The 13,937-nt window shown below is 50.9% G+C and overlaps 2 protein-coding genes across 2 annotated transcripts in view; both read left to right on the forward strand.

The window, feature by feature from the left end:
• Positions 1–248: 248 nt before the first annotated feature.
• On the forward strand, positions 249–4,096 carry POLR3K (RNA polymerase III subunit K). Its single transcript, XM_077762746.1, has 3 exons — positions 249–420; positions 1,793–1,880; positions 3,550–4,096. The coding sequence occupies exons 1-3, from the start codon at positions 310–312 to the stop codon at positions 3,675–3,677; spliced, it is 327 nt and encodes a 108-aa protein (XP_077618872.1). The 5' UTR covers positions 249–309; the 3' UTR covers positions 3,678–4,096.
• A 5,213-nt stretch (positions 4,097–9,309) lies between these two features.
• Positions 9,310–13,937, forward strand: part of IL9R (interleukin 9 receptor) — a 14,625-nt gene continuing 9,997 nt past the window's right edge. Inside the window, exons 1-2 of the mRNA XM_077762745.1 lie at positions 9,310–9,431; positions 13,767–13,880. Of these exons, the coding sequence (XP_077618871.1) occupies positions 9,404–9,431; positions 13,767–13,880 (142 nt within the window). The 5' untranslated portion in view covers positions 9,310–9,403. The remainder of the gene's footprint in view (positions 9,432–13,766; positions 13,881–13,937) is intronic.

Consider the following 13,937-nt stretch of genomic DNA (forward strand, 5'->3'; position numbering starts at 1 on the left):
CGGCTCCAGGGCGCCCCTGGGTCCCCCGGGCCCGCCGGCACTACCAGCGAGCGTCCGCGACGGAGGCGGGGCGCGCGGGGACAGCCGCCCATTCATGGGGCTCGCGAGGGGCGGGGCCTCCACGAGGACCAACGAGGAGCGCGAGGCGGCCTGCCGCAGTGCTCGCTGGGAACGCGAAGTCGGTGCTTCCATTGGTAGGCCGAGCGGCGGGGCGGCTTCCGGAACCAATGTGAGCTCGAGACGGGCCTAGCGGCGGGGCCCAGCGGCCGCGGGGGTTGCCGGGAGCCTGAGGGGGTCCGGTCGGCCGCCATGCTGCTCTTCTGCCCTGGTTGCGGGAACGGACTAATCGTGGAAGAGGGACAGCGCTGCCACCGCTTCGCCTGCAACACCTGCCCCTACGTGCACAACATCACCCGCAAGGTGGGGCCCAGAGGAGCCTCCCGCTTTTCCGCCACCAGCCCCGAGTCCGCCCTCTTGCGCCCGAGCTCTCCCAGCCACTTCCTGTCGGTTGCAGAGCCTGTGTTTTCTACCTCGATCCGGCCGTTTGTCCCTCCCCAGTGCCGTCACCTTGGGCCCCGCCCAGTCGTCTCCCGGCGTTGCAGCCCGAACCTGGCCCTCGGGCTCCCGGCCCCCGCGCGCGCTCCTTGCCCGTATTCTCGGCAGCTGCCCGAGTGATCCCGTCAGCGTCTAAGTCAGATCAAGGCCGTCCTGTGCTCAGAGACTCTTAGCATCCTGCGTACATTCGCGGAGCCGGGCAGGCTCTGACACCAACACCTCCCTGCGACCTTGCACATCTGAGGCGCGTCCTAATGTAGTCTTTGTCCCCAGCAACACCAGCCTCTTGGAGGAGCCCACTCGCGCACGTGGCGCTACTACCCGGGCTTTGCGCACATGCCGTCTGCGCGGTTTACTTTTTCCCTAGATAACCACGCCACTCGTTGGTCATGTGTTTCGTGATTGCTGCGTTTAAAACCAGCCCCTCCTCCCATTTTGTCCACCTTCCCTGTTTAATTTGTATCCGTCGGACTCCTTCCAATATACTTTGTAATGTACAGACTTTGTTTATCACTACTAGGGACATAAAGTGTAAGGAGAGCAGTGAGTTTTCTATTTTGTTCCCTGTTATGCTCTAGTCTGAACTTGGAATGTAGCGGAATCATGCACTCTATTATAACTTGTTACTTTGCCCTGATAATACCGTCTTTATTAGCACGCTTTTTCTTTTTAGAAGTAGAGCACTGCCTCTTAATGTTTGCATACTACTCTACCGCAGAGCTGTGTTGTGGGAGTTGAGGATCTGAAACTGGGAAGAGTGAACTCTTGGGTAACCCTGAAATTTCAAGGAAATGTGGTAAAACTTGGGAAGGAAGCCACATGTGACCTGCTTTGAAAGCTCTCTGGCTGGGCTCGCCAGTAAGGGGTACTCTTTGCCTCTAGTTGTGTTTCTCTCATCTTGGGTTACCTAGTATCCCACAAGTGTGGGGTCCCAGCTGTGCCATTTTCCTTCCTGTTGTGGTGCGGCTTCCAGTCCTTGCAGAGATTTTTTTTTTTCCCCTCACCAGTGAATCTTTCTCTTCTTTTTGGGAGGTATCCCAAACCTGGATCCTCTAAATCCCAATAGCAAGTCCTGCTCTATGAGAGTAGACACTTTGTTTTCTTTTAGTTTCCATCCCCCTAGTGCCATGCTGAAGGAAGGAGGTCTGGGAAGACCCTTGAGGACAGGTCTGGTTTGCGGGCCCAGGTTTGTAATGTTCGCTTACCCGGAGCCTGAAGACCTGCTGTTGTTTGTTAGGTAACAAATCGGAAGTATCCGAAGCTGAAAGAAGTGGATGATGTGCTTGGTGGAGCGGCTGCCTGGGAGAATGTTGACTCTACCGCAGGTGAGAAGGAACCTTTTCTGTTACTGAGCTGTGGAGGGGAATGAGGCTGCTGACCGTGACACTTCCACATGTCCGACTCAGTGATGTACTAGGAGGAAGCGAGCTTCTAAAAATAGAAAGTGTGTTAATGTTTTCTTTTAATAATTTGTTACTCAGACAATATAGGCACAGACCTAGATTCGAGTCTCAGAGTGACCTCTTCCTGTTTTATGACCGTGGTGGGCTCCCTTGACCTTTCTAGGCTATTCGATATTCACTGATGATGAGAGCATGAGGTGAATCCCTCCAATACACTCCATACGTGGTAGCTATGATGACAGCAACAACGACAGGAGTAATACAAGTCGGAGCTTAAGGAGAAAGAATGGTGTAGGTTTTTTAAAGTTAATGACAGATAGCTTTAAAGTGTGTAAGTCTTGGGGCGCCTGGGTGGCTCAGTCGGTTAGGCGTCTGACTTTGGCTCAGGTCATGATCTCACGGTCCGTGATTTCGAGCCCCGCGTCGGGCTCTGTGCTGAGGAATAGCTCAGAGCCTGGAGCCTGTTTTGGATTCTGTGTCTCCCTCTCTCTCTGCCCCTCCCCTGCTCGCGTGCGCTCTCTCTCTCTCTCTCTCAAAAATAAACATTAAAAGAAAAAAGTAAAACGTTTAAGTCTTGTTTCATATCTGATAGACATGACCAAGGAAGGAAAGAGGAGCGCCCTGGACACACCTGTACTTAGTGGAGTAAGAGTCCCTGCTTAGTACCGTCTTTTTTTCCCCTATAGAAGAGCAGCCAAATTTGGCACGGTAAAAATAGCATTGGCAGAATTTGTCAAAAGAAAATGAATTATGTACCTATTGGTCGACATGGTGTTTGAGAGTGTTTGAAGGTGTTATGAAGAGTAGGGTCACTTTCTCAAAGTGAGATAACTTTGCCTTGAGACACTTTGCAAAGGTGTGGGATGTTCATAAGAATAGCCTGAGCAACTATTGCCAAAATGGATCCCTAAATTTCGTTCTTTTTTTTTTTCATATACTTGTTTTGAGAGAGAGAGTGAGAGCACGCGTGCATGAGTAGGGGAGGGACGGAGAGAGGAGGAGAGAGAGAATCCCAAGCAGGCTGTGTGTTGTCAGCACAGAGCTCATTACAGGCTTCTAACTCATGAACCCTGAGGTGACACCTGTGCTGAAATCAAGAGTCGTATACTCAACCAACTAAGCCACCCAGGTGCCCCTCGATCCCTAAATGTGAAGGAAAGTGGGTTCACCATACACTAGGGGCTCCTCTGGGGAGGTGAGAAGGCCTAGATGATGGAAATGCACTTAGAAGATTCTTCTGGGAGTGGACCTCATAGTGCACATGGTAGCCCTAAGTCACTTTTCATGTTACATTTCCAACCAGTCTTCAGCCAGATTAGAGAAGAAAATGGGACCCACGGAGGGGCGTGGGAGTGTTTTACAAGACCTAGGCATCCTCAGTTCCCTCATTGTGGGAGCACAGGGGAATGCTGCCACTAATTGTAGCCTCAGATCATGGTACGAGGTAGCCCAGGCAAGGGATCCCAGGTGAATGAGCTGGGGGGGAGGGTCTTTGCTGACTTTCTATAACACCTACTTGGAACAGATGTGTTTTGCTCATAAACGTCATTTTTTAAAAACAATGTGGGTCACTTGTTTTTCTTGTTGCCAGAATCCTGCCCTAAATGCGAGCATCCCCGTGCCTATTTCATGCAGCTTCAGACCCGCTCTGCAGACGAGCCAATGACCACTTTCTACAAATGCTGCAACGCTCAGTGTGGACACCGCTGGAGGGACTAGGGCCAGGCTGGCCCAGCTGTGTCGGTGATCTGCTCACCTCGTTGCCCAGGGTAGAGGCCCAGTCAGGACTGTGCGCTGTGTGTCCTGAGCTTTTACTGGCTTGGCCGAAAGCTGACCCTGTTCGGGTAGCTGCCCGGGATGTCCGCAGATGAGCCCATTTCTCTCCAGGGAGAGTTTGTGTGTGGGGAAGGAAATCCCTAACCTAGTGTGCTCTTCTCTGGTCGTCACTTACCTCTTAAGTGAATTGGTTAATTGATATCCTCTCACCGTCAGTTCTCTGAGATATGTACCTTGTTTGCACATCTAAGAAAGTAAATTTCATAATTTAGTATATTAGCCGTCCCTAAGTACTTAACTATTGATTGTAAACTTATCACAGTCAGTTTTGAGTATTTAATTAAAATGGAAAGTCTACCACTGCTCTTTCGGTGTTGTAAATGCCTTGAGAAGTAGACCTCAAACTAAACAAACAAGTGCTGCCGCACTTGGGGCTTTGCTGGTCACAGAATTGCTCATAACATGGAGTTTGACTTATCTTTTCTGTTCTTGTTTTCTGAGATTGCAATAGATGTATGAGATAGAATGTTTTTCTGTTTTCTTTCTTCATCTTTCCAGTTGCAAAAAAAGAAAGAAAAAAGGACACCTCAGACCAGATGGGGACAGGATGGCATTTTGTGGATGGATAAGTTTCTTTTCTTTCTCAGGACCTCAGACTTAATTATTTTTCCAAATCCCTTTCTTTTCTTTCTTTGTTTTCAATTTATTCATTTATCTTGAGAGGGAGAGAGAGCCCATGAACTGGGGAGGGGCAGAGAAAGCATCCCAAGTAGGGATTTTACACCCCATGAAATCATGACCTTGAGCCAAAATCAAGAGTTGGATGCTCAGCTGAGTCACCCAGGCACCCCTTCCAAATCTCTTAACAATGAAGTCTCACTTGTGAAATCCTGGGCTGTAAATTTATGCCTGTAATACAGATTGTACTTTTTTTGAGACTTGGTGTCTTTCCCAGAAACGATTAATCTTTAAGTTTGACACAGTGGTTTCCTTTTCACCGTAACACGTAGGCCAGGTCCTGAGCCCGTTGTCTCTGACTGGTTAGATTCCAAAAAAGCTTGTTCTGGTTGTACTGATGTGATTTCATAACGTGGGTGGTACCTTTAGTATCTTCCGTGTATGCTGTTTGTTTTATTCCCTCGGATCTTCTGTGTTTGCCGTTGGCTCAGTGGTGCAGATCGTGTGCTCTGAGGTTAGCCTGCGCTCCTTAGCTGTGAGACTTCAGTCAGATTGCTGATCCTCTGCCTTCATTCTGTCATGTGCAAGACGGTGATAGTGATTGTCAGTGTCAGGGGTTTACAGATTTTTTCTGTAAAGGGCCACATAGCAAGTATATTAGACTTGGGTCAAGAGTCAAAATCTAGAAAAAGCATCCATAACTTTTTAATAGACTGAATTCAAAATTGAACCATAGTAATTGAGTACAGCATTTTATAATGGGGCGTCTACTGATGAAAAGAATAGGTATCATTTTGCTTGACTGGGGTTCAAAGGTATCATTTCTTGTCATCAAAGTAGAAGGCAAATATGTATCTGGTAAAGCTGGTGAGGTGCATGGGAGCAAACGAAGGTAACTGTTGATGTTACCAGTAGATTGAGTGGAGTCAATACTAATGAGAGATGCAGATAATTTCCACAAAGGATTTGCCGTATTACATTTCAGCAGGTTCCAATTCATGTTTTTCTGAATTAGTGTTTTCTGAACTTTGAAACTATTCGTGCTTGCAGTCGGATTGTTCCACACAGACCATGCATACAGGCTAATCCTTCAGTCACTTCTCAGCTCAGTGCTGAGGCGTTGACTCTTGGAAGAAGCGGTTGAGCAGTATCAATAACATCTGTGGATTCATCAGAATTCAAGGAAAATTACTTCAAATCATTCTCATTAAAAAAAATTATTTTTTTAAGTTTATTTGTTTTGAGAGAGAGCATGTGACCGGGAGAGGGGCAGAGAGGGAGGGATGGAGAGAATCCCAAGGAGGCCCTGCGTGGCCAGCATCAAGCCGGACATGGGGCTCGATCTTATGACGGTGAGATCATGACCCAAGCCAAGATCAAGAGTCAGATGCTTAACTGACTGAGCTGCCCAGGTACCCCTCATTTGCCTCATTTTTAGTTGACTGTTGATGTTGCTTCCAGCATCCTTAGCTTTTAGAACAACTGTTTTCCAAAACACCGATAGTCTTAAATTCATTTTTTTCTTAACCTAACTTCTTCAGTTGCTGCCTTTGAACACGAGTCATGGTCAGAAGGTGGTTTTCCTAGCTTGGCTAACAGATGAGGCGTTCAGTGATTTAATATGGTTGCTTCATTTTTGTATTTAATTTTCTTGGAGACATTCTGTGGTGTATGGAGAATAGTGCTTGTGACTTAATGCTTGGGCTGATAATGTGGATCAGCTGAGGTGTCCTTTGCCATCCAATTGATGATGAAATAACCTACACTGTGCTTTGAAAAAGTGACATTTGAAGTCTAGTTTTCTGGTTTTTTAATGATGGATATGCACTGCTGATAGCTTAAGGGAAAAAAAAATATATAGGGCTGCTTCATATTTAGGACTCTGACTAATCCTAGTGATTTTCCAGAACTCACTGACTGCCGCCTATCATCCAGGAAGGGCAATGTGTTTACTTTCACTGATGTCCTCTCTTACCTGTTTTCTGTGTTCTTTGCACTGTTACGATACATTCTTTTTATTTAAGTTACTGTGTTTAGGGTGCCTGGGTGACTTGGTTGAGTGTCTGACTCTTGGTTTCAGCTCAGGTCATGATCCCAGGGTCATGGGGTCAAGCCCCAAGTCAGGCTCTATGCCAGAGTGGAGTCTGCTTTAAGATTCTCTCTTTCCCTCTGTGCCTCTCCCTGGCTCACAAACTTGCATTCTCTCTCAAAAATAAGATAGATAGATAGACAGAAAGATAGATAGATAAAAATAATAATGAAAAAATGAGAGTCAGTTAAGCGAATGACATTGGCTGAGGTCGTGATCTCATGGTTCGTGAGTCTGAGCCCCGCGTTGGGCTCTGCTGACCGCTCAGAGCCTGGAGCCTGCTCCAGGTTCTGTGTGTGTGTCTCTCTCTCTCTGCCTCTCTGCCCCTCCCCTGCTTGTGCTCTGTCTCTCTCTCTCAAAAATAAATGTTAAAAAAATTAACAAATAAAAAGTAATTAATGAGATACTGTATTTTTCTCATATGCTTTCCTTGTCATTCTTTTTTATAGCATGTGTCTCTCCTCCCATATTTCCTATTTATCCACTGGGACGGTATTTTCCTTTACATCTTCAAGCATAGTTAGAGTAGCTGCTTTAAAACCTGTGCTGTTTCCAACAACTTTGTCCTGGGAGTCTGTATGCATCAATTACCTTTCCTCTTAAGTATGGATCACGTAGTGCTGGTTCTTCATATGTCTAATGCTCTTGGATTTCTCTTGTAAATTATGAATGATATAGACCACAGATAGTAGATTCTGTTCTGTTTCTCTGGAGAGTGTTGGTTTTTTTATTTGTATTTAAAGCCGACTGTAAACTTCTGTGTCTCTGAGGTAGGCAAGCCTCTGCAGCTTCTGTTAGGGTTGTTTCACCTCAGCCGGGCTGCGTAGAGCTGGCCTGTATACATGTGGTTCAGAGGGTCCTGCAGAGACTCTGATAGAGTGCATATGTGCATGTGCGTGTGTACGTGTGTGAGTTTAGATGAGATGTAGAATTCGGAGCTTTCCCCCCAGCTTTTTTCCTTCCAGGATTCCTTTCCAGCTTTCGTGGTCTCCACTTTAGCGGTCATGGTGTGGACCGTGTGGTCTGCTGGACTTAAGGTAGCAAATTCTAGTTTCGACAAGGTGAGAGGGACCCTGACAGAGAGAAGGAAGCTCTCTTTATAAGGTCCTAGAGAAGCTTCAGTCAGTGTAAATGTACGTGCTTGTAGTAGGGAAGATGTGGGCCACGCTGATTAAATTTTAAATTAGAAAGATATCTGATTTATGTTTCCGGCCATTCCCGAGGTGGTGTGTGAGCTTGGGCCTCTGATTTCATCTGTTTTTGGGTCCTGGTGTCCTCAGACCCCAGAGCTGTCGTTCTGGGGTATTCAAAACTTGTCCAGGATGTTTTGATGCACAGTGCACACACATGCACACTGAAATGTGACCTTATTTGGTACCCCAAAGAACACAGAACTGATAAGTAAATGAGAAGACACATATCTTCGCTAATAATCAGTGAAGTGTAAATGAAAGCAACATTGAAATATCTTTGCCTGTCAGACAGGCAAAGATTAAAAAGGCTGATAATGCTCACTGTCGGTGACAGGCATTCTTACGGTGCTGTTGTGAATAGAAGTTGGTATGGTTTTGGAATGTCCCTTGGCAGTATCAGTATGTTAAAATGCTGAACCTTAGACCACACAGTTCCACCTCTAGCAATTATTTGTTTGTTTTTAATGTTCATTTATTTGTGAGAGAGAGAGAGAGAGAGAGAGAGCATAAACGGGGGAGGGGTAGAGAGAGCAGGAGATACAGAATCCGAAGCAGGCTCCAGGCTCTGAGCTGTCAGCACAGAACCTGCCCCTGGGTTTGAACCCACAAACCGTGAGTCATGACCTGAGCTAAAGTCGGACGCTTAACCGATTGTGCCACCCAGGCGCCTCTTACCTCCAGCGGTTATTTGTATACAAGTACTCGTTCTGATGAGTGAAGGTCCATGCCCAGAATTGTTCACTACCTTTGTTGAAAGTTGCATATATGCACTGGAAATTAATGTAATGACATATATCTCAAGAAATAAAAAAACACAGGCACCAGTCCAAATGTCTACCAACAGGATTATTGAGCCGTGGCACGTGCTACCCTTAAAGGCATGTGAAAGGTTTTTATGTGCTGACCTGGAAGGATGTTGAAAACAGCCAGAGGAACAAAGAGCCTGCAAAGCTCAGCACAGTATGAATCCATTAAAAATGTCCTGGACGGCTCAGTTGGTTAAGCATCTGACTTCGGCTCCGGTCATGATCTCGCGGTTTGTGGGTTCGAGCCCCATGTTGGGCTCTGTCCTGACAGCTCAGAGCCTGGAGCCTGCTTCAGATTCTGTTTCTCCCTCTCTGTCTGCCCCTCCCTCGCTCACACTATCTCTCTCTCTCTCAAAAATAAACATTACAAATAAAAATTAAAAGAAAATATCCATTTATTTGAACTTTGACTTTGTCCGGAAGGACTTGCACTTAACTTCTCACAGAGGCTGCCTCTGGGGTGAGATAAAGGGGAGTCTTCATTTTTAATTATCTTCTGTATCATTTGTTTTTCTTTAACTGAGTGTACGTTAATTTTGTGTTTACCGCTCTCTGCAGTGGTGTTTCTTGGGAGGAATTCAGCAGACACTCCTCCACTGATCAAGGGTCACATCACCAAAGTCTGTGGTGTCCTGAATTCAGTGTCCTAGGGGAAAGAAGGATCATCCCACCTTCTAGTTCCCGGGTTTATGATGAGTGGTGGCAGTTGTCTCTCAGCCTCACTTGGGACAGCTGCTCTGATCTGCGTCGTGGTTTCAGATGTGGGCGGCCTGTATCAGCCCGCCGGGGAGGCTCACGTCACTGCTCACTGCAGTTATATCCTGAACCAGCCTGAGGCTTTGCTGCAAACGCAGGAGCGGTCACCTCCAGGTCTGGAGGGTCGGGGGACCCCTCTGATTTGCCATGGGACCCAGCAGATGCATCTGGGAAGGTGAGTCTGTGATTTGGACTTCTCGACACTCAAGCCAGCCTGAGATGATGGCAGAGAAGGGCAGACAGCCTGCTGTCACTCTGGGAAGAGCCTGTGGGTGTATGGTGAGGCGGTTGGGAGCATCACCCTACTTTTACCTGCTCTGGTGTCGTGGTCTCAGGTGTCTCCAAGAGAGAGCATGTTGGCAGTATTTGCTGAAGGATGACAGGCTGTCACTACCTGGCCTGAGTGGCACTGTGCAGAGGGAAGGGTCCGAGTTTGTCAGGTTGAGTAATAGGTACGGTAGACTTTGCTTCCTCAGTAACTAGGCAAGGGGTGGTTCCGGGGCCAGATGGTCTGAGATTTGATGGCCGCGAGTGGCGGTGAAGACCAGTCGTTGGGCTGGCAAAACCCCCCACGCCCTTGGGCGACCTTCGGGCAGAAGAGGGGCCAGAGTCTCGGGATTGCCCCTTTGGAGCTGTGGGCGGGTGGCGGGTGAGGCTGGGCTTCCAGGAGGAAGATCAACTGCCAAGCAAAGGAAGGGAAGCTGAGGGTTTGTGCTCAGGTAACGTCCCAGAGTCCTCCCCCCAGGGGCCCAGAGCATCCGTGCCATTTAGAGGCAAGGCCAGTGTCTATAGGGAGATTGAGGACGCATCTCTTACCCTGTTGGGGCTACGTGCAGGGGGCAACATACATCACACAGTTCCTTGCCCCAAAAGAGCCTGGTGTAGAGGCAGCATAGCAGTGACCTTTACTGACAGGGCCGCCAAGGTGCTCTGAGGGGGTTTCTGGACAGAGGAGGTCAGTCGACTGGTGCGGGAAGAGAAGGTGCATCATTTCCCTCCATTTAACCCCCGGGAGCCCCACAGAGAATTGTATCAGCACCCATATTCTGAGCTTCTCCCGCAGCACGACCTGCTCCCCTGCTCCTGTCTTGAGCGCCTGTGCTGGCCTCACTCGGGGGGTGTCTGGTGTGGCTGGAGAGACAGCGGGGCGCTTGGGGAGGCCCTCATGAGGGAAGGGGCATGCGATACGGAAGGAAGTTGGGCAGAAGGGACGATGTGAGGTGGATGAGACCCGCAGGAGACCAGAGTGAGTTCCGTTGCCCGCCCCCCAACCAGTGTCTGTGCTCCTCAGGCTTCTGTCCTCGGCTCTCCTCCTCCTCCTGCCCTGGGTTCCTCCCCCGTCTGTGCCTTTGTCCACCTGAGGCCCTTCTGGGCCCAGAGTGTCCATCTTCGCAGCTCCAGCCTGGTGCTTCCGTGTGGCCCCGGACAGGCATCTCCCACAGGCTGCCAGCCCTCTCAGAAAGCATGTGGAAGGTGCTCCTCCAGCCACCTCGCCCTTCCCCCAGCCTTCCCTGCCCCTTGTCTGTACTCACTCNTGGCAGCTTTGGCATTCCCACCAGGGCCAGAGTCGTCCACGAGTGCTTGCACGGCCCTCGGGTGGGGGGCTCCTGCTCCCGTTCCCAGCCCCATTTTTTTTTTTCCACTAGCCCCATGTCCTCATGTATCTGGTTCTTGCGAGGCATGGTCTGAATTTCTTCCCCCTCCTCCAGCAGAGAGAAGAAAGTGCTAGATAAGTGTCCGTTAAAATAGCAGCCTCCATTCCATCCACCTCTGCACCTGCCAGCTTTTTGGGTGGGCAGGGAGAATGACAGGAACATCACCCCCTTGAAAGTACATAGGGTCTGTGCTGGGGCGCCAGGCTGGCGCAGCCGCTAGGGCATGTGACTCGAGTTCAGGCTAATGAGCTGGAGCCCTGCATTGGGCAGAGAGATTTCTTAATCTCTAATATTACTAATTATATATATATATATATAAAAGTCTGGGAGCCTGGATGGCTCAGTTGGCTAAACCTCTGACTCTTGGTTTTATCTCAGGTACTGATCTCACAGTCATGAGAGCGAGCCCCACATTGGGCTCTGTACTGCTGTACTGGGTGTGGAGCCTGCTTGGGATTCTCTCTCTCCCTCTCTTTCTCTCAGCCCCTCCCAAGCTCACTCGCATGCTTGCTCTCTCTCCCTCAAAATAAATAAATAAACAAAAATAAATAAAATACAGTCTGTGTAGGAGGGGACACTAGGTGGATGCAGTCATCTGCATGAGGCCAACTTGCAGGGTGGCCAGCAGGGCACCCTGCTCCGGCAGCGGTTCCTCCGGCATCAGGTGAGTGGTCAGGGCGAGGGCCGGGGAGGGTGAGGGCTGAGTCTGCCTGGAGACCTTTCCCTGCGTCTGCCAGTGCGTCCAGGTTCCCATGCAGGGATCCAGCTGTAAGGCAGCCCTTGACTTTGTGGCGGGCCAGGAAACCAGGGCAGGAAAGCTGTGAGGCCCCGGCGGTCAGACCGCATGGGCTTGACCCTGAAGTCACGGAGGAGATGTGTCCCAAGAAGGGACCAGAGTGCTTCTGGGCTGAAGGCGGTGTCCGCAGACCTGATGGGGGAGGGGCAGCGCTGGGTGCTGGTGGCAGCCACGCTTCTAGCAGGGCTGTCCCCGAGGGGGAGACACTGGCTTCCCTCCTCCTACTCCGAGAGCCATCCTGTGAGGTTGCCTGGTGTTGTCCCAGCTCTGATGTCTCCTGGGGTCATCCTGGTGCCTGTGCCAGGACCAGGCAGTATGCGCGTGGAGGTTTCTGCCCCGCCTGGCCCAGTGTCCGTTGTCAGGGATGTGGTAGCCCTGAGGAGACAGAGGCCAGTGGTGCCCTGGGGGAGGTGGGTAGCTCCCAGGCTTTTGTGGCGACTGGCTGGACACGTGCCCAGAACAGGGGCACCAGCTGTCAAGTGTGGGGCGGCCCCCACCCTGCCTGGCTCACTTGGTAGAGACAGAAGCGTTTTCTGTGGAAAGAGTTCTCAGGAGAAGCAGGCACCGACCCTCCAGGTACCCCTGCATAAGTCTCCGCTCTCCCCTGGGGTGGGTCCTGGCCCTAGTGGCTCTCAGCTGTCCCTGCCCTGGGGCCTGCTGAACTTGGAACCACCCCACCCCAGGCTCTGCAACGGCGTGAGTTGGTCCGTGGCGGAACTGGCCCAATTCTGCACAGACGGAGGAGTCCTTCCCCCTGGGGCCTTGGGTTAGCGCTCAGCTTGGAAGTGGCTGCTGTGCCTCAGGCCCCCTGACCTTGATGCTCACTCCGATCCTGTCATCACACACCCTAAGCATGGGCTGTTGTCAGGCTGCTCCCCCATCTCCAGGCAGTCACGGTGCAGGAGGGGACAGACGCTGTGGGGGTAAACTCACTATGGCCTCCCGTGCTGTGGCTGGTGCTGCCGGGCGATGCTGCTTTCTAGGAAAGGGTGCAGGCTTCCTGAGCATGGATCTTGCACGGGTCAGCCCTGCGGGTACATGGCTCGGCTGCTGGGGCGTTGGAGGGCTGGCTGTCTGCTGCCTGAGTGTGTGCGGGCTCCTCGACGGCTGACGTGCTGTGGTCTGTTAGCTGTTTTCTTGGCTCCTTATCACCCATCAGGCTTGCATAACCAGGCTGGCCCTGCTTCCTGCCTAGGAACTATCAGCGCGCCATCTGGAGCTACACATAGGGTAATAGGAAGTCAGCACCTCCCGGCACCCAGCCCCTTGGTCTCCAGCTAACCTCTGCTCCCCCCAGGGATCCTGTCGCCCAGGCCGGCACTCCAGCACAGAGAGCCTTGCTGTCCTGGGGTCCTCTCCTTCGCATGGCCAGAACCTTCTAAACAGGGCCGTGACTGACAGAGTTTCGGGACTGCCGTCCGTTGCAAGGACACGCCACTGCAGTCCTCCTACCTAATCCCGGGTCACAACACTGGGATGGGGCTTTGTTTAAGGAGACACGACAGGGAGACAGGATGTGTAGACCTTGGCTGTTTGATCCTGGGCATTCCCCTCGTTGGGACTCAGCTTGCTCGACTGTGTGTAGGGACGTTTTTCTAACAGGGCTGCTGTGCAAACTCAAGGGTGTGTGTGGTGCACGCTACACAGTTGGCACAAAGTCACCCGCGCATTACAGGACCTGGGCCCAGCGACGGGGCTATGCTGGCAGAGAATACCCGTCCCAGAGAGGAACCTCACAGGCAGACTCAGACACATAGCTGGTTCCGAGTCCAGAACCCACCAGAAGACTGGGCCTGAGGGCACCGTGGTATACGCTGTGGCCATGAATCTTTGGTCGGGCCAACGGATCTTTCTGAGCTTCAGTTTCTTGTGGGAGCAGCTTAGGCTGTGGTGCCCAATCCCTGTCATGGGACATGGTGAGGGTGTCAGTCGTGACCCACTCAGCTGTCAACGAGGAGCACACCCCTTAGGGAGTGCACCTCATGGGGAGACGCCCCCCAGGGAGCAGCCCTCATGGCGAGGGTCCCAGGGGGCTTGCTCTCAGCCGAGTCCCTTGCAGGATGGACCTTGGAGAGTGAGGCCCTGATGCGAGAGTTGAGTACCTGGCTCCTGATCTGCACCTGCATCAGCACGTGGGTTGGCTTGGGAGTCTCCGTCCACCGCGAAGGAGGAGGTGAGGGCTGGGTCCTGGTGTCTGTGTGAGGCGGGTGGGGGGAGAGCTTGGGGGGGG

Source organism: Crocuta crocuta, unplaced genomic scaffold, assembly GCF_008692635.1.
Source record: "Crocuta crocuta isolate KB4526 unplaced genomic scaffold, BGI_CrCroc_1.0 scaffold234, whole genome shotgun sequence".
In the NCBI taxonomy this organism is placed as follows: domain Eukaryota; kingdom Metazoa; phylum Chordata; class Mammalia; order Carnivora; family Hyaenidae; genus Crocuta; species Crocuta crocuta.